This window comes from Cavia porcellus, unplaced genomic scaffold, assembly GCF_034190915.1.
Source record: "Cavia porcellus strain 051 isolate PalLab524CR breed Dunkin Hartley unplaced genomic scaffold, mCavPor4.1 scaffold_9, whole genome shotgun sequence".
In the NCBI taxonomy this organism is placed as follows: domain Eukaryota; kingdom Metazoa; phylum Chordata; class Mammalia; order Rodentia; family Caviidae; genus Cavia; species Cavia porcellus.
In genome coordinates, this window is record NW_026947492.1 from 70,241,159 (window position 1) to 70,260,921 (window position 19,763).

Below are 19,763 nucleotides of genomic sequence, written 5' to 3' on the forward strand. Positions count from 1 at the left end.
CTCTGGGGAGAAACTATTTTGTTTTCTTCCTTTTTTTTCTTTTTCCTTCCAGCTTCCAGAGGCTACTTGTCCCATTTCACCTTCAAAATGGGCAAAGACCAGTTGAGTCCTTCCCAGTCATACCACTTTAATTCTGAGTGTTCTACTGCTCTTTCATTTAGAAAGATCTTGGTATTAAATTAGAAACCACTCAAAATCCAGTATAGGATTCCTACTTTAAAGTCTGCTGTTTAGCAATCTTAAATCCATCGATAATAGGAATTCCTTTCTGCAACCTAATCTGATATGCACAAAGGTTCCAGACATTAGGACATTGATTATCTGTGGGGGATGGCAATGCAGAGTGGAAAAAAATACTGAGAGGCTTGTAAAGATTTAAAAGAAAGGAACTGCTTCTAATGTCAATCAAAATATTTTTTTAAGCTTCAAGCAAAATTCTCCAGTAACATTGTTCAATTAAGGCCAAGCACAGTGGTACATATCTAAAATGCCAGCTGTTTGTGAGATGGAGACAGGAGGGTTGCAAGTTCAAAGCCAGCTTGGTCAATGTAGGGAGACCCTGATTCAAAATATTTTTAAGGTTCGGGAGTTTTAAATGAGTGGTATAGTGTTTCCTTTCCATTCGGGAGGCTTTGTGTTCAGTCGTCTGCATTGAAAAACAATTTTTTTTCTCAGCTTAGTAAAATGCATAAGGAAAAGATAATGTGATATGTTATAGGTTTTGACATCCAGGAAATAGCTCAGCTAAAGCAACTACAGTAAAGTTCAGATGAAAGATAGAATCTTTCTGCCTGCTAAACCAGTGTAGTTAAAAGTTAATGTCCAATAAACTCAGAAAGAATCACATGAAAATAATAAGAGGAAAAGGGAGAAAAACTTGAGGATCGAGTCTTTAAAAAAGATCTGTGGACATACTCATTGACGCATAACAGGAATCAAATGGATAAGCACATAGTAAACAGATATTGCCAAAGAAACCAAGAGTTTATCTAAGAATGTTTTTGATGACTGTGTTCAAGAGTTCACTCTTAGTCCTCAACCTTTCAGCAACAGGAAGGAGACCGGGAAGTCTGTCCATTAAAAGGAATATGCTCCAATTCTAATTTTAAATGTGATCTAGGTGGGGTGGGATGGGGTGGGGAGACAAAGATTAGCTCTCATGGGTCACAAACAGGAAACACAAGAATATATCTGTTTTAAAAAATGTTTCTATCACAGGATCTAATCAAAAAACTTTTCTCAAACCCAAAGTATGGGAGTCTTCTTCTCTTATTGCACTTCCTGCCTTTGTAATAGAGTTTCTCATAAAATAGGTAAATTATAAACAGTGGGGGTTCATTTGGCTCATGATTCTGGAGGCTAGAAGTCCAAAATAGAGAGGCTGCATTTGGTGTCTTCCTGCTGTATCATAACGTGGTAGTGGAAGACATCACATCACATGGACAGAGCATATATGGGGAGGGGTCCATTAATATTTTCCCCATTATATCTAGCTCACCATAAATAGCCCATTTCCACAATAAGGATGGTAGTTGATTCATAAGGATGCTGCTCCCAGGATCCAATCACCTTTTAATGGTCCCATCTCTTCCCACCATCACAATGGCAAATACATTTTAACCTCAGTTTCTCATTGCACATTCAAACAATAGCACTTCCAAATGTCTGGCCAGTGGGGATTTTGAAATTCTTATGAAGTATGACTGTTGCATGTTTTGTATTTTTCAGCCTTGCAATGAGTTGCTTAATGTTCCTGTTGCATCGACATGTATTTTATAAGATAATGAGGAGCAGATGAATTTCCTTTTACATTATAGGTTTTTGGATAAAGGAAAGCCTCACGCAAAACGATAAAAAGGTTCTTGTGTCCCATTTGAAGATGGTATGATGGATGGAGCGCCTGAATCAGGCTGTGTGGCTTTTCCTGGGGAGGAGACATAAGTGGGGTCTATACATGAGAGAAAAGGGAGCAAACAAAGATTAAGTGATCAAAAGGGAAGATGTGAGAGAGACAGATGGATATGAATCTGTGAAATTTCCTGTATTTGTCACTTTCTCTTGTGGTTAGATGGGGCCCTGGAGGCCACTTGTGAGCAAAAGTGCTGAGTCATTTCAAGGCGAAGGCAATTCATTATTGGTGTGGCTCATTCTTGTCTCCTTCCCTACACTGGCAACTCTGAAAAACTGTGCATGTTGATATGACACCATCACGAGACAGACAGATTGAGGATTCCTTAGCTGCTGGATGGAAAGTTGATCCTATTCATGCACACTATACTTTAAATGAAAAGAGTAAAGAACTCTGGGTTGTTAACTGACTGAAATTTTATGGTCTGTTACCGCATAGTTGAAGCCATGCTTTCTAATGGATATTTTGAGATGCCTATGAGACATACAACAGGAGATGTTAAGGAATAGTTGACACGAATGTGAATGGGGATGAGGAAAGACTAAACTGGAGATACAAATTTGGAAACCATCATAATTTATAAAATTTAAAACCATACTGTTAACTTTAGGGAAATTCAGAGCTTAAGAAAAGGTCACAGAATAAGATCATATTTGTTTGTCTGATCTTTTTAACGTCTGAACATCTGTGTGGTACATTTTTTCTATTTTCAGTGTGACCCTATAATTTGCTCTTTATTCCAATGTTCAGCCCCAGCATTCTGCTCTCCTTGGACAATGCCTGTGTCTGTGACATTCTGCCCATTTACCAGCTGTGTGAGAGGATTGTTGCATATATAATAGTTAAAATTGCTTACGTATAAAATGTATTCAATAACAGCCTTAATTCTTTTCGACAGTTTAATATTTTTGATACGAACTTTTTGAATTTATTATGCAATTTGATTTATACAAAAATAACTTTGAAGTAATGATGGCAGTGATGTTGGAGATGATGACAGTCCTGACACTCATGTTGGAAGGTAATCAAGAGAAGACATGGGAACCTCTGAAATATTGGAATATCATGTACAGTAAATGTAAGACATCTTCCCTTGAGCAACAAACATTCAAATTAGAACTGAGATACACATAATTTTGAGCAATCTTCACAGAAACTCCAGAAGATAGACAAAAGTGGTTGAACATTATAAGACTAAGTTTCAAAAAGATAAAAAAAAATTCTGTATCATCAAAAATCAGAAAGTAAAGGAGTCAGGACTTGAGTGCAGAAAAATTTTATTTCAAAGTCTATATGCTTTCTGCCAGAACATACTACTGTGCCTAAACTCGGGAACTTGTTGAAAAGTTCTGTTTGCTTCCAATAAGAACAAACTAGAAAGTGCCATGAGCTGTCCTAAGATCTCCCCGAAACAGGTAACATGTGAGCCATGCTGTCCCTGATTTGTTTGGTCTTCGCTCCATAGATAATGGGGTTAAGCATGGGAGGAACTAAAACATAGAGATTTGCCAGAAGGATGTGGACATGGTGGGGGATATTTTTGCCAAAGCGTTGGGTAAGGAACGTGAAAAATGATGGTATGAAGAAAAGGAGAATAACTGCAACGTGAGAACCACAGGTATTGAGAGCTTTATGTTGAGCATCCTGGGAAGGAAGTCTAAACACAGCTTGGAGTATCAAAGAATAGGAAACACCGATGAATGCAACATCTACCAAAACTGATGCCTTTGGCACTGAGAAGCCATATCAGATATTGATGGTGATGTCAGCACAGGCCAATCGGGCCACTCCAATGTGCTCACAGTAAGAGTGGGGGATGATATTGGTCCGGCAGTATGGCAGCCTTTTCAGCAGGAATATGATAGGGGAAATAGTCCCAATGCTCCGTCCCCAGATGGCCAGGGTCAGTTTTCCAATTGTCATAGGCGTTAAAATGGTTGTGTATCTCAAGGGAGTACAAATAGCCACACAGCGGTCAAATGCCATTGCCAGCAGGATTCCAGACTCTGCCACAAAGGCAACATGGATGAAAAACATCTGAGTAATGCAGGCATCAAAGGCTATCTCCCCAGAGTGGAACCAGAAGATAGCCAGGGCCTTGGGCACAGTGGTGGTGGACAGCAGAATGTCAGTTCCAGCCAGCATAGACAGGAAGACATACATAGGTGCATGGAGGGCACGCTCACTCAGGACAACAAGAATGAGGGCCCCGTTTCCCAAAACTGCAGTGATGTACATGAGACTAAGGGCACAGAAAGCCAGGTGTGATATTGCTCCAGTCCGGGTATGCCAAGCAGGATGAACACGGTGGGGTGGAAGATAGTGAAATTAGCACCAAACATACCTGCTTTTGAAGTTTCTATGAAGACTAAACAAAGGGAAAAATCAATGGGCAGAGCTGCCTGTAAACTCCACTAGAGTTGAACATTAAATCATGGAATCAATTAATAACATCTTAACTTAAGCATATATATTGTTTAAACTTTCATTTAAGTATCATTAAAGTATCATTAAACTTTCATTTAAGTATCATTAAAGCGTAAATATAAATGAAGGTTCCTATTACCTCTGCAATGTCTAAAACCCACCTACCTCCAAGTTCTCACTTATATACTCTTGTTCCAGTTTTGATCATTTAAGTGTCCTGTTGCAATAGCATCCAAAAATAATCTGCTCTCCTCCCATTTCCCATCTTCTCATGTTGAACTCTCTGCATCCATCAGTTCTGTTGCAGTCTGGTTGATATACCCAAGACAAAAATCTTACTGTCTTCTTCCTACAACTCTTAATTATTAAAAGATAAAATCCAAACTTCTTAAGCATGTAAAACCTTCACAATCCCACTGTATTTCTTTTTCAGGTTTAGTCATCTTCAGGCATACTAACAAATTTAAATTAGGTTGATAGCAATTCTCCACACAAAACCTGAGTTTTCTAATTTCTGTGGCTTTTCTTGAGCTTTTTAATACAAAAGCTGATCTTTTGATCTTCTGATATACAGATTAAATATACTGATCTTCTGATATACAGATTAAATATTTATCATCTAGGAAATCTTTCTCAGGTTCAAATCCTTGTAAAAGCATGAAATTATTTCCTACCTCATGAAGTGAACAAATGGAAACTCCAGATAAATGAAATGTAGATTTAAGATATAAAACTATAAAAAAAAAGTCAATGTTTTTAGAAGAAAACATGGGAAAATATTTGGGGTCTTGAAAAGACCTTCTGAGTTAGATAAGAGAACCAAGTTTCATAGAAAGTAGAAGCCGACTGACGTAGTTACATTAAAATATAGTTAAGAATAAATAACAATTCTAGGAGGAAAATATGCAAAGTGTGTAACAGACAAAAGTTTAATATTCTTAGAAAATGTGTGAGGAATTAAAATGGAATTTATACCACAAAAAAAGATGGCAAATATACATATGAATTTTTGCTCAATCATATAAAATGTAAAGAACTGGTAGCCAAAATCACTGAATTATCACAGCTCTCCTGCAGACTGGAAAACAACCCCTTGTTCTGGCATCGAGTAACTTCCTATAGCCATTTGGAAAATAATTTAACAACATATTTTAATATTTTAACTGTACAAGTTTTTTAACCCACTCACTTCATTTCTGACAAGTACATGACAAAACTGCAAAATGAGGTCATAAAGATATATCTACAAGGATATTTGTTTCTACATTATTTCAGCAACAAAAGAAATAATTTCAGCTCCCTCACAATGACAATAAATAAGTTACAATACATATATTACAATAAAATTTTTTTCTATTTCAAAAAAGTACTGACTATAGCATATAGTTAAATTTAAAAAAAAAAAAGCATAGCAAAGGCCACTGTTGTTTCTGTCTATGTAACAGGGCATTTTACATTATTAGCAAGAAAAAATCCAATTCCATTTTGGCTTCAGCACAAAGAAGAATGTCTTTACTTGTAAAACTGAAAACAGTATTTCCAGTACCAAGGTTGTCTAAATATTCAAGATATCATCAGGGGCTTCATTTCCTTGTAACTGATCCTTCCAGGAATGACTCTCCTAGGGCCAGCACTACGGTGAAGAGAATAAAGCACTTACCTTGGGTACAAAATTTAAGCTGGTATCAAAAACTCTGCAATCAAGATAAATAATATTTTAACAAGATCTTAAGTGAAAATTAATACAAAAAGCCATGTCGTACAAAACATTAGAATTTTAAATGAAGATAGGATCTCATAGCATGATATCAAGCCATATTTGGATTAGAGGTAAAAGAGAAAATGGGAGCCCCTACATATTTGTTTTCATGGACTCTCAATAGCTAAATGTTTTTTGCAGCTTTATTTTAAAGTACTATTGGTGAGCTTCTTCTATTAATGCCAACAAAAGTATAATGAACTCCAATTTTATATAAATAAAATCTTTAAACTTAAAGCCAAGAATCTAAATACATGTGCATTTCAATATCTTTAAACTACTTTAACATTCTGCAAAAGCAGTAATTTGAGTTCCATCCCTGCATGGCAGAAATGTCTATGGCAGTTCAAAATGTCAAAATGTGTACTCATACTACAGTACACTATCCAGAGCACACAAGAAGAGCTTGTCTAAATCAACAGTTTATTGGGCCTATTTCAGGAAAACCTAAAAATCCTAGAAACCAAACTTTGATTTCCTGACCTGAAATTCACCTCACTTGAAGAGAAAATTCTTTGTTAACATGTAAAAGAAATTGCAAGATTCAGCCTCTGGAGTGAAGGGGGACAGTATTTGTACCTCATTCTAGAAATCCTTGGGGTCAGGAGACACCTTCTCCCCTCTTATTCCTTAGGCAGAGACTGGTTTAGTGAGAGAAAAGTAAACACAGAAGAACCAGCCTCCAGAGATCACTGACTCAGGACCAGAGAGGGCACTTAATTTACCTATGTCTTTCAGTAGTACTCTAGATATACTACACCTGCCAGAGACCCCATATCTCTTACTAAAATATGGACATAACGTGGATTTGAGTGCTGCTAGTTAATATGTACATTACTAAGTCCTGTCCTATACCTGCAAGACTTCAATGTACTTAAGAACCTTTGGAGAAATAAAAGAAATAGTAGATCAAGAGCTGAGTGTGTAGGGTGTGTGTGTGCGTGCACCATAAAATTAGATAATATTTAACGATGGAGGGTCCAGAGTTCAAAACCTCACAGATATTTAAATCTTACATATCCTAAAATTTTCAACATATTTAACCTTATACTGATGCTGACACTAGGAGTAGTAAGACATAGTCTTGCCATCACAGAATTCATGTTCTAGTGCTTTCATAAACAGAGTAATTAATAATCAGTTAAGACCACACATATTCCACACATCATTGTTGTGAAGACTAAAAAGACAAGATGATTACCTCTGGCTTGGGGGAACTGGCAAAGATAACCGAATTACTCAGTTCAGCACTCTACTGAAGATATGTGATGATTACTTATCCTCTCTGAGCTTGGGTATCCTTGCATCTTAAATACAGATAAAATAGTACTATCTTAAGAGAGCAGAGCATTTACTATGACTCCTTGCTTGGAATAACTTCTTTATAAACATTACTTCCTATTGTGATTATAATTATTATTAATATTATCATATTATATGTTAATATATTATTATATAATGGGATACTTTGAACTAGAGATAGAAAAATGTAAGTCAAAACCATTTCATTAAACTAGTGCTTAGATTATAATCTACAGGTAGTCCTGTAATTTCCAAACTCTGGATAATGGAACACTAACATACAGAAATTTAACTTGCTGTGTTGTCAACAAAAATTTCATTGACATGGAAACCCACATGTGATCACAGAAGCGTGGGTGACACTGCAAACATTAACGTTCTCTTGGAATGACTTGTGCATGATACACAGAAAGTCAGTGTTTTCTGCATTTATTTGGTCATGGAAATTTTTTTTGTTGAGTGAGAGGTAATGAGGTTTTTACCAATTAACCTTCTGAACAACCCTATGAAGGTACTCTACAAAGCACCCATTTCATACATAAAAAATGAGAACTAAATTGTTAAATGAATCTCACAGATTCAGGTAGTCAAAAACTGATAGCATACAACTTAAATCTTGACTTGACTCCAAGTACTCACCTAACTACCTATTCAATAGCACCATCAACAGGAGTACCAGCCAATAGCCTGGTAAAGTATAGCCCTTTCAATGACCTAAGAGAAAATAGACTGCATCTATTTGTTTCTTCTTTGTAAGAGAATCTCTGTTGTCCATGGTACTTGAACTACTTTGAAGACAATGGTACACAGAGTATGAGCCATTGTTATTCTCTTATTACTTTGTTATGAAATTTTGTTTTATTGTTTGATAAAATAAAATAAAAAGAGTAGCCTTGAGGGAAAGAGGCTACAAAAGATTCCAGTATTTTGAGCTCAGGGAAATAAATGAGATCATCATAATCTACTTATCAAGGAAAAGAAAAAACAACATTGGCTTAAATTGTAGTTCCGAAAAAAAGGGTTTACACTACACTAAGGAGGCAGATAAAAACCTCAATACTGGTTGAAGAAATGAATGTTCATAACCTTTCTTGGAAAAGCATAAAAGGATGAGGGTCAGGAGTGTGAGTCCCCAGAGAGTATTGTACTCTTAATTTTGCTAACCTGGCCAAGAACACTGTCTTTAATCCCTGTAACACTAGAGCTAGTCAAAAGCCAGGTAAAAGACTGAATCAAGAATACTCTGTTTTTTCCTGCTTGGTCTATTCTCTGTTTTCTGAGTCACAGCAAAAGTGTGAGAAGGAAATATTGCAGCTCAGTGGCTGATTTGCCTCCAGGATGCTAACCTGCCTTCGTGAGATCTGACTTATCAATCACTGGCTTTGTGGACTAATTAACTTAGCAGCCATTTCAGTGTATCACAGAGGTGTGTGATCTGAGTTTAGGGAAGTAATTTTACTCATTTATTTTTCAAATGTATATTGGGTGCCAGGCATTTTTAATGTATTACAGGTACAAATATGAATCATGCACAGTCTTATCATTTCAAGGAGTTTACAGTCCGGGGTATAAATGACAAGATCATTACAATTTCACTGTGCACATTTAGACATATACACAAGGTAAACCAAACATGCAAAGATAAGAATCTTGGCTTACCTGGAAAAATTAGGTAAGACTTCACAGGGAAAGTAGTTATTGAACTAAAAAGTGAAAAATGATGTGGAATTTTCTAGATGGCTGAAGGGCATGCATATCTGTTTTTTAAACATGTGCTACTATAGAAGTAAATTTGATTTTATACAAAGTAAATGCACAGTTTGGGGATTTAAAAAATAGAATCGCTTCATATGTTAAATACAAGATTATTTCTCTTTATTTGTTTATAACCTTACTTCACATGACACTCAGTTCCCTGTGCTTCTGGAGTACATCTAGCCTACTGAGACACAAACACTTCTTGTGGAGACCAATTCTTCCCACAATATCGGAGCATTATACACTTGGTTATTCCTGCACTGTAAATAGGAATGTATGAAACAAGCAAAGGAGACACAGAAAGCACATAGGAGAGAGGCAAAAAAAAACAAAAAACAAAAACAAAGAGTAGGCGGAGACAAAAGACAACTTATAAGAAGAAAAAGGAGAAAGAAAAACTCTCTAAGTCCTGGAAATCTCTGTGTTTCCTATCTAGCTTCCTAGATGCCGCTGGGCATGAAGCTCCATGAGACCGCATCAGCCCAGAGGGGCAGCACACCACCGAGTCTTCACAGCAAAGAGCCAGTGGGCCACACCCTCCCGGATCTGCTTCGTCTTCACACCATAGACAATGGGGTTGAGCATCGGGGGCACCACTACATAAAGATTGGCCAGCAGGATATGCACATGACGGGGAATGTTATGCCCAAATCGGTGGGTCAGTAAGGTAAAGAAAGATGGAACATAAAACATGAGGATGACACAGAAGTGGGACCCACAGGTGCTGAGGGCCTTATGCCGAGCATCCTGAGAGGGTAAACCAAACACCGCTTGGAGAATCAGTGAGTAAGACACAGAGATGAGGATCACATCCAAGATGACCGTGACAATGGGCACTGAGAAGCCATACCAGATGTTAACAGTGATGTCAGCACAGGCTAAGCGGGCCACTCCAATATGTTCACAGTAGGAGTGGGGGATAATGTTGGTCCGACAGAAGGGCAACCGCTTCAGCAAGAAGATCACTGGGAAGATGATGCAGAAGCTTCTGATGACGATGGCCAGAGCAATTCTTTCCACAGTAGGCCAGGTTAGCACTGTTGTGTACGTCAGGGGGGCACAGATGGCCACAAAACGGTCAAAGGCCATGGCTAACAGGATTGCTGACTCCCCCACAAACATAGTGTGAACAAAGAAAACTTGAGTGACACAAGCATCAAAAGCAATGTGACGGGAATGGAACCAAAAGATGGCCAGGGCCTTGGGCACAGTAGTGGTAGACAGAAGTATATCTGTGATTGCCAACATGGAAAGGAAAAAATACATGGGCTCGTGAAGGCTACGCTCCGTGATGATAACCACTATCAAGATGCTGTTCCCCAGGACTGCAGTGACATACATGAGGCAGAGGGGAATTGACAACCAAGTATGATAAGCCTCCAGTCCAGGGATGCCAAGTAGGACAAAAACTGTGGGGTGGAAGACGGTAAGGTTGGTGTGAGTCATGCTGCATATTACGGTCCTCTGTAGAATGGCTTAGAAGGTGATGCATCTGCTGAAAGTAATAGGAACCGAAACACAGCTGAGTAAGTGCGGAGATCACAGAAGACAGTATGAGGGGCTGGAGATTTAGCTCAGCGGCATAAGCTCCTGCCTTTCAAGCAGGCAGTCGTGAGTTCGATCCCCGGTACTGATAAAAAAGAAAAAGATTAAAAAAAAAAAAAAACTACTATTTCAGAAGACAGTATGGCTTTATACACTCCTGGGCTTTCCAGGGTAAACTCTCCTAGAGCATGATCACTGGGTGTGGGACAGACTTCTGGCCATTGTTGCTTCCTTGGCGCACAGAGTATCTCAGGCAATGTTTCAAGATCCAGTGGAGCTACACACGCCTGCACTCACTGTATCCCCTGAGTTTGCCCCACACTGATTTCTGTCATCATTCTACCATTTCCACGTGAGTCTTATTTGCCCTATACCCATCTTGCACTTGTCCCTTCCCCCAAGATTCTACTTCATCTTTGTTTACCTGAATTTCCCTCCCCTTCCACTTCTGTCTACCCAAATTTTAACCTTAAAATAACTCCTTAAACCAGGCATGGCAGAAGACATGTAAAATCCAGCCCTTAGCAGTCAGAGCAGGAAGATCACCTCATGCACAAGGCCTTAAACATTCCACAAGACACTTGCACTTATGGTTCCCCATGCATGGAAGTAGATTCCCATGTGGGACTTCAGAAGGAACCTAAAGGTTATGTTTACCATTCCAACCCAGATTCACATCTTCTCTAAAGCCAGTGAGCACTAGGGCAGCAAATGAAATCTGAAGGGACGATTATCAAAAGCTTCCTATGCTCTTTCCCAGTTTCATACAAGTGGTTCTGGATTGTGTTCAGATCTTCTTTGTTGTTAGTATGTGTCCATGTTGCATAATAATTACATTCATCTCGAGGAATTGATAATACACACATTGCCCCTAGATCATTTTTAGCCACTTTCTCCCACTCTTCTCTCCCTCCTTCCCCAGATTCCCTTCCCAGTTCCACAGAGTCTACTTCCCTTCTTCTTCCCATCTCTCTTTAAAGCATTTATAATTCAGGTTCCCCATATTAGAGAAACCATGATGCTCATCTGTGGAAGCCCCGAAGCCTTCAGGGAAACTATTCTGGGGACAGGAAATCAATACATTCTGGCTGCCTGCTCTCTCCTGGCTCCACTAACAGCACGCACACACACACACACACACACACACACACACACACACACACACCCTATGCCCCACACATTCACACCCCTAACCCTTACACACCCCTTGTTCCCTAAGCCTCAAAAAGAAGCAGTTTCCTTTGCTGCAAAAAAATGTTAAATTTATTGACTTCTTATCTTAGCTTTCTCACCAATCATGTAATAATTGTTTGCTTGGAAGATAATTATCTGTCCACTTATTAGAAATAGGGAAGTGATTATTTATTAAGAATACAAAAAAGGACACATGAGGAAAAGAGACCATGGAGAGATGAGTATGGTAGTGGCACACCTATAATCCTAGTATTGAGGAGGCTGAGGCAGTAAGGATTGTCTCAAATTCCAAAGCAGCCTGGGTTACTTAGGTCAAAGTCATTTTGGAATATCTAGTGAGATCCTGTCTCATAAAAAAAAAAAATCAGGGTGTTGGAGCAAAAATAAGGGGAACATCGGGACTATAAAGGTATCAAACAAATAGTACCCGGATCTGCTGATAGAGGTGTTCAGAGATCACCAAGGACAAACCCATGCAAAGGAATCAAACTCTCACCTTCAGAATTCACCGCCTGCCTCCAGGCAAGTGCACTTTTCAGAGCATGATGGGTTTGTGGAGAGAGCAATGGGACTCCAGGTGGATACGAGGATGGAAAAGGGGCCAGATTCTAACAAGACCCCAAGCAAGCTAATCACTGACATCCACCAAGCCAGTGTTAGCCCTGGCTTACATGTTAAATATGGACTCAGTTTTTACTTAGGTAAGCTAAACTTTGCTAGGAGAATCACAGAGAAGAGCACTGGAAACATTGCTGTGCCTGTTTCTTAAAGCACTGACCTCAAATATGTACAAATAAAATTCCCGCCAGAACACAAATTAATTTTTCTTTGAAAAAAATTTATTAGACATTTGTTTTTGTCTTCCAGTCTCACTAGTTATTAATATATCCTCTCTCAGTAAAATAAGAAGCCTGATGTAAGTCCTTATGAAAACAATTTCAGCTCTTTTCTTACAATTTTGATGATGTCAGAGCACCCCAACAGAGAGATACCGAAGGCCAGCATGGGGATGAGGCATGGACCCTGTGCAGCTGTAAATGGAGGTCCATTCAGGTGCGTCCATCTCACTCAGCCCGTTCATGCTGACGCCCCTCTCTCAGCCTTGCTGCTTCTCTGTCAGACACCTTCGGAGGGTTCTAGGCTCTTGGAGGAAAAAGTCAGGGTGAGAAGAAAGGAAATACAGACACAAGGAGGTATCCAAAGTCTCACAAAAAGTACCTTCCGGGGCTTTAAGAGAATTGTGTAGAGTGACAGAAGGAAAACCAGCATGGTGGAGAAGGGACAGGAGCCGCAGTGAATGGGAGAGAAGCAGCAAAGGCAGTGAGAACGTTAAGTCCTAGGGCCCGACTTCCTGCACTTATTTCCCTGTTCATTCCTGACTGGCCCCGTGATCTCGGTAAGTCACTGTATGTCTGCAACACTTCTGTATCTATATTGTAAGAAATCAAATTTCAGGAGGCAACTGTGAGGATTAAATAAATTAATCTATATAAAATTCTCAGAAAATATAACTTTTTATTTTATTATTATTATTTAACTTTTTAGTCATCGTCTAATTACATTTCCTCCAGTAAACAAAATACCTTACTTAATGTTTAGCCCTATTAACACCTGACTCTTCACCCAGGTATGACCAAAGGAAACTCCTTTCCCTACAGGAAAGAAAAGGAAAAGGAATAAAAGAAGAACCCAAAGAAGGTAAGTAGACTGAAGTTGAGTCTCACCTAGACCGGCCACGTCAGGGCCCCTTTAGCAGTGTACTAGGCAGGCCATGGGTGATGGCTTAGCCTGCTTGAGAACCACCTGGAGGACTTCCTTCAAGTCCTCTGAAAAACACCCATCTGTCCTAGTGGAAACAAAACAGAAAATACCCTTTCTTTTTTCTTCCCAAGGTCCTCAATGCCCAAAAGGCATATATATAAGAACTTCTATGTCTCTGTTCAATCTTAATTTGGGAGACTCTCCTGTTACCATAGCAACACATTAAAATGAAGCAATAAGCCATACAGATATAATTATTGGATAACTACATATGCGCTACTCATTTGCCTAGTTGTATTAGCTAGGCATCTATTTATACAAAGATTTTCACTTTGCCATTTTCATTGTAGGTATGATTCAGGTCTCCAATAATTTTCACTACTCTTAGGTTCTTTCAGATGCACAGGCTCTGCAAATGGAAGCCATGTACCTAATGGATAAAATAGTTTGTCCTGCCCTAAAATAGCTTGTCCTGCCATAAGGGTGGCCTCTGCAACACAATATGTGGCAAGAATTGTTGCGAGATACGTCACATGAAATTTGTTTCCTCTTAAAATGTTTTCACTGACATATGCATTAATTGTATATATTAATGGGACTCAGTATGACAATCCATACATGCAGATGAGATGATATAAAAAATGGTAAATTGTTTATCTCTTAATATACTGGAGCAAACTTAGACTCATGCCTCTAATTATCTCTCTTGCTCACAGTCATTTAAAACAGCATGTAAAATGTTTTCAGAGTCTGAAACCAATGTTATATGTGCTACTGAAGTACTGAGTCCCTTACTTCACTGACAAACATTTAATAGTGATTCGTGTCTTATTTTTAAATTAACAATATTTTTGTATATTTAGGTTATGTGACATAATTTTGATATATGTAGTGTAATTAAACCAACATATTATTACTTAACATGCATATTTGTATGATAACACTTAAAACTACTCTGATAACAATTTTAAATATAAAATATATTGCTATTAACTATAGTCGCTTTGATGTACAACAGATCCCTTGAAGTTATTTCTGCCTAATTTAAATGTATGCTTTGACCAACAACTACCCCAAGGAATTTTGTATCACCATAATTCAAATTTTGATGAATAAGTATCTCAAGAACAATGTCCACCTACCCATTTGTTTTATTCCCTGTAAACATTTGAGGTATCTTATCTAAATTTTGGTAAGCACATGGTAGTGTATCATGTGTAAAACCCCAGCTCCAGGACAGCCTCTTCCTCTCCCACTGACTACAGCTGTTTGAAAAATGCAAGACAGGAAACAGAATGAGAACTTGTTCAGGCTTTTACACACCTGACACCCAGACTACCAAGAAAAAGTTCCTCAAGAGTCCAAACTTTGGTACGGATGTATTTGTAGCACTAAGTAAATAGTCTGGCAGATTGTATGTGTTTAAGAAATATTTGAACAAATGATCCGTGGAGTTAGTGAATTAATCTTTTCCACGTAGTTTTGCTTATGTCACTAAAAATAAGATGGTGATCAAAATATATGCAGATTTTATGAACAGTCCCCAGTGATACTCCCTACACTGGTATAGTCTGACAGGTAATATAAGTTGCCCTCAACCCTTTAATCAAGAACCCTCTCCTTCTCTACACTCTTCTGGTGCTTTTCCTGGCCTATGTCCGCATTCTCATTTCTGTCTCCACTACTGCCTGCTACCAGTTCCATTGTTACATCACCTCGTGCCCACACTCACCACTCTGTGCTCAGTCATGTTATAATTGCCTTCTTCTCATCCTTTGTCTCACTGACCGCTTATCTGTCTCACCCATATCTATTTTCTCTTTCTCTCACCCTAAGTGCTCATCCTTTATAGTTACTTCTACACACACACACACACTCCTGCTGCTCCCTCCTTCTGCCACTGTGGATGCTCTTAAACTCACCTATTACATCACAGTATCCACTGAAGGACTAAGAAAGCAGCAGAGAAGAGATAAAAATCACTTTGTTTGTCCTGAAAGAGAAAGAATGATAAGCAAAGGGAAGGCTGGACACTGATCGTGGTAGCATGAGGAAGTATCACCGTACAGGACCCTTATATCTAGCAAATGAGAAGCCACCTGCTCCCTTCTTGTGGGGGCAGATGTCAATGTTGCCCCCGGGATTACTGAGCATGCAATAAATTATGTCTTCACTAGTGCCAAGAGGGAGCACCAATTCCAAAGGTAATTAGTAGCTCCAGACAAAAACCAAAGTATTTGAAGATACAACGTACAGAATAATGATAGAAATACTCATAATAAAAAACACCTAATATTTCTTATATCTCTGTCACTGTACTGTTTAACATAAATTATCTCAATTCTCAGAACAATCCAATGAAAAAAGACACAATTTTTATATACATTTTGCAGATAAGAAGTAGAAGCTTAGAGAGATGAAGTAGCTAATCAGAAACAAAGACAAAGAGGGCTTCAGATAGACTTGCCCGTGTTCAAACTCAGTCCTGAAACGCAGATTGTGAGCTGAGAGAAACAATGTTGATGCAACACTGAAGAAAACTCAAAGTTATTTCAATCAATGAAAAAAAGATATAAAAAATAAAAAATTAAAATTTTGTTCCCCAAAAAGCAAATTTATAAGTACATAATTCTCATGAGGAAAATGCAAATCAAAATCAGGAGACAGCATTTCATATGCATTATGATGCCAACTACTACTGAAAAATTCTGTAACTTTTTTTTTTGTACCAGGGATTGAACTCAGGACCTCACACTTGCCAGTCAGATGCTGATGCCACTGAGCTAAATCCCCAGCTTACTACTGAAAACTTGAAACTAAATTTTAAAGAGAAAATAACAAATTTTTCCCAGGATATGGAAAAACTTTACACTCTTGGTGGAAATTTAAAATAAAACTGCTATGGGAAATAGTTTGATGGTTCCTCAAAACATTAAAAATAAAATTAATGTATGATCTAGCAACTCCACTTCTGTGTATGTCTTGTCAACTTTTCATTGATAAATAATGAGTGGATTTGCAAAATCTGGTCTCTACATGTTATACACATGTATAAAAGATAAGGTATTCTGATATAAGTGGTAAAAGTGTACTAACTGAAAAAACACCCAAAAAATTACTATATGACTCCACATATATGAATTACCTAGAGTAGTCAAATCATTGAGAAAGATGGTAGAGTGGTGGTTGGCAAAGGTTATGAGAATAAGCAGGGGGAGTTAAGTGGTACCGAGCTTGGCAAGATAAACAGTGCTGGACATGATATGAATATATTTAGTGTTGCTGAACTGTACAATTAGAAATGGTTAAGATGGTAAATTTTATATGTGCATCTTACAATAATAAATTAAGGGAAAAAATAAAATTTATCTTATATGAGGAATTAAAGTACTCTAAGATTGTTGTAAAGAGAACAATTATTCACTCGTTCAAATTTTTAATAAAAGAAATTGCTAATAATCCAAGATCAATGGAGCAGAACAAAAGATGCAGAAACAATTCCAAACACATTCAGCCACCTTGATTTTGAGAAAGGCACCAAACACCTTCACTGGAAGAGAGATACTCTCTTCAAAAATGGTGCTGGAAAACTGGCTTTCCACATGCTGAAGTTTAAACCTAGGCCCCCATCTCTCACCATGCACTAAACTAAAATGGAAATGGATCAAAGATTTAAATATTAAAACAGAAACACAAGTCTACTAGAAGATAGAATAGGTTAAACTCTTTTTCATCATGTATAGTTTCCTTCTTATTCCTTTGAAATATTTACTATACACATGTTTTTAAAATTTATTGGTACAATTCAGATATGCATAATGACATTCATCATAGAGAATTTGTACTTGTATATGATATCTCTTGACTCCACTTTTTTCCCCAACCCCCTCCCCTCCCTTCACCCCCTTTTCCCCTCATTTCCAAAGATTTGTTTCCATTGTATCCCTCCTTTGTCATTATTTTTCTTTTACTTTCTTTCCTTCCCCTCTTTCTGCTCCTAGTTCCTTTTTACTTTGAACAATTTCTTCCTCTTTTGTAGTATCTGTTGTACATTTTGGCCCTTTTTTACTCTCAGTTTCTCACACCAATGAGACAATGCAATATTCACACGTGTCCTGTTTATTTCATTGAAGTGTATGGCCTCAAAGCACATTCATTTACCTAGAAATGTCTTGAGACTGTACTTCTTTATGGCGGAGTAGTACTTCATTGTATTAAAAATACCTTTTTTATCCATTCAGCAAAATCATTCCAGAGATGTAAATTAAAACAATGCTGAAATTCCATCTCACTCTAGAAAGAATGGCTGTCATCAAGAAACTAACCTATAACAAATGCTGGAGGGACTGTCGGAGAAAAGGAGCTCTTCTCCATTATTGGGGGGAATGTAGACTGGCAAGACCTCTGTGGAAATCAGTGCGAAGATTTCTTTAAAAACTGGAATTAGAGGTCCCATTTGACCTAGCTATTCCCCTTTTGGAACAGAAGAAGGAATGAATTGAAAACATCAGACCATAGTGATATATGCACACTCATGTTTATTGCAGCACAGTTTATAAGAGCTAAATCATGGAAACAAACTAGAATAAGTGAAATACATGAAGATAGATATAAGCTAAGACAATGAAAAAAACGAATTCTTCAGGAAGTATTACAAAGAATCAACAAAGGGGGGTCACCTCATATTAAAAAGCTTTTGCACTGCAAAAGAAACCACCAGCAGAGTGAAGAGAAAACCCATAGTATGAGGAAAAAAATTTTTTATTTTAAAGAAATTAAGACAAAAGAGCACATAACAAAGCAGATCAGAACAATGCAAGTAACACAGCATTTTACCACAAGACAACCCATAATTAACAGTAACTACCATAATGTCATAATGTCTCCTTCTTTGAAATAGTTGAGCATAGCTTTATATACAATAGTACCAAACATAACAAAACAGTATAAACCATTCAAAAGAATGAAAGCATTACAGGGCTTTCAGAACCAAATAGCAGAGAATGAACAATGGCTACTATATTATCTCATTTTTCCATAGAAAATCTGTTTATACTATCACACTAATAATATCCAATAAGATAAAACATGATAGAACCAAAGGAAACAGAAAAACAAAAGCATAGTAGGACTTCAGAGTAACAATACTAAATCAGCACTGGTTATTCTAATGTCTTGTTTTCTTCAAAATAGCTGTTCATACTATCCCAGATAATAAAATCAAACAAACCAGGATAAAAACATTCCAACTAATGATGCAAACATTATAAGACTTCAGAGCAATGTAATGGGGCATCATGATTACTATAAACTCTTACGTACTCTCACCATTTCTTACACTAGAGAGACTATATGGTATTTATACATGTGAATTTGATTTATTTCACTTATGAGTATGATCTCAAGTTGCATCCATTTATTTATAAATATCTCAATGTGATCATTCTTTATAGCTGAATAGTACTCCGTTGTATAAAAATACCACAGCTTTTTATCCATTCCTCAGTTGATGGACACTTACGTTGTTTCCAAGATCTGGATATTACAAATTGTGCTGCTATAAACATGGGTGCACGTATATCACTGTAGTATAATGTTTTCAGTTCTTCTGGGAATATGCCTAGAAGTGGAATAGCTGGAACAAACGGGACTTCCAATCCTAGGTTTTGAGAAATCTCCAGACTTACCTCCACAAAGGCTGCACCAGTCTACACTCCCACCAGTGGTGCAGGAGAGTTCCCTTTTCCCCACAGCCTCTCCAGCATTTGCTGTTGGTAGTTGTCTTGATCCTGGCCATTCTTTCAGGAGTGAGATGGAATCTCAGTGTGGCTTTAATTTGCATTTCTCTAATGAGTAATGATGATGAACATTTTTTCATGTATTTATTTGCCATTTGTATTTCTTCATCTGGGAACTGTGTGTTCATTTCAAATGCCCATTTTTGGATTGGATCTTTGAATTTTTGGGGTCTGATTTTTTTTTAATTCTTTATATGTTTTAGACAGAAGTCCTTTGTCTGAGGGACAGTTCACTAAGATTTTTTCCCAGTTTGTGGGTTTTCTTTTCACTATGCTGGAGATTTCTTTTGACATGCAGAAACTTTTTAAT

General features: G+C 37.7%; 1 protein-coding gene and 1 pseudogene across 1 annotated transcript; both read right to left on the minus strand.

The window, feature by feature from the left end:
• Nucleotides 1-3,304: 3,304 nt before the first annotated feature.
• Nucleotides 3,305-4,257, minus strand: LOC101789088 (olfactory receptor 52B2-like; annotated as a pseudogene).
• A 5,375-nt stretch (nucleotides 4,258-9,632) lies between these two features.
• LOC100712626 (olfactory receptor 52B2) lies at nucleotides 9,633-10,601 on the minus strand. The gene has a single exon (XM_003465255.1). It carries the CDS (start codon nucleotides 10,599-10,601, stop codon nucleotides 9,633-9,635), a length of 969 nt encoding a protein of 322 aa, XP_003465303.1.
• Nucleotides 10,602-19,763: the final 9,162 nt, after the last annotated feature.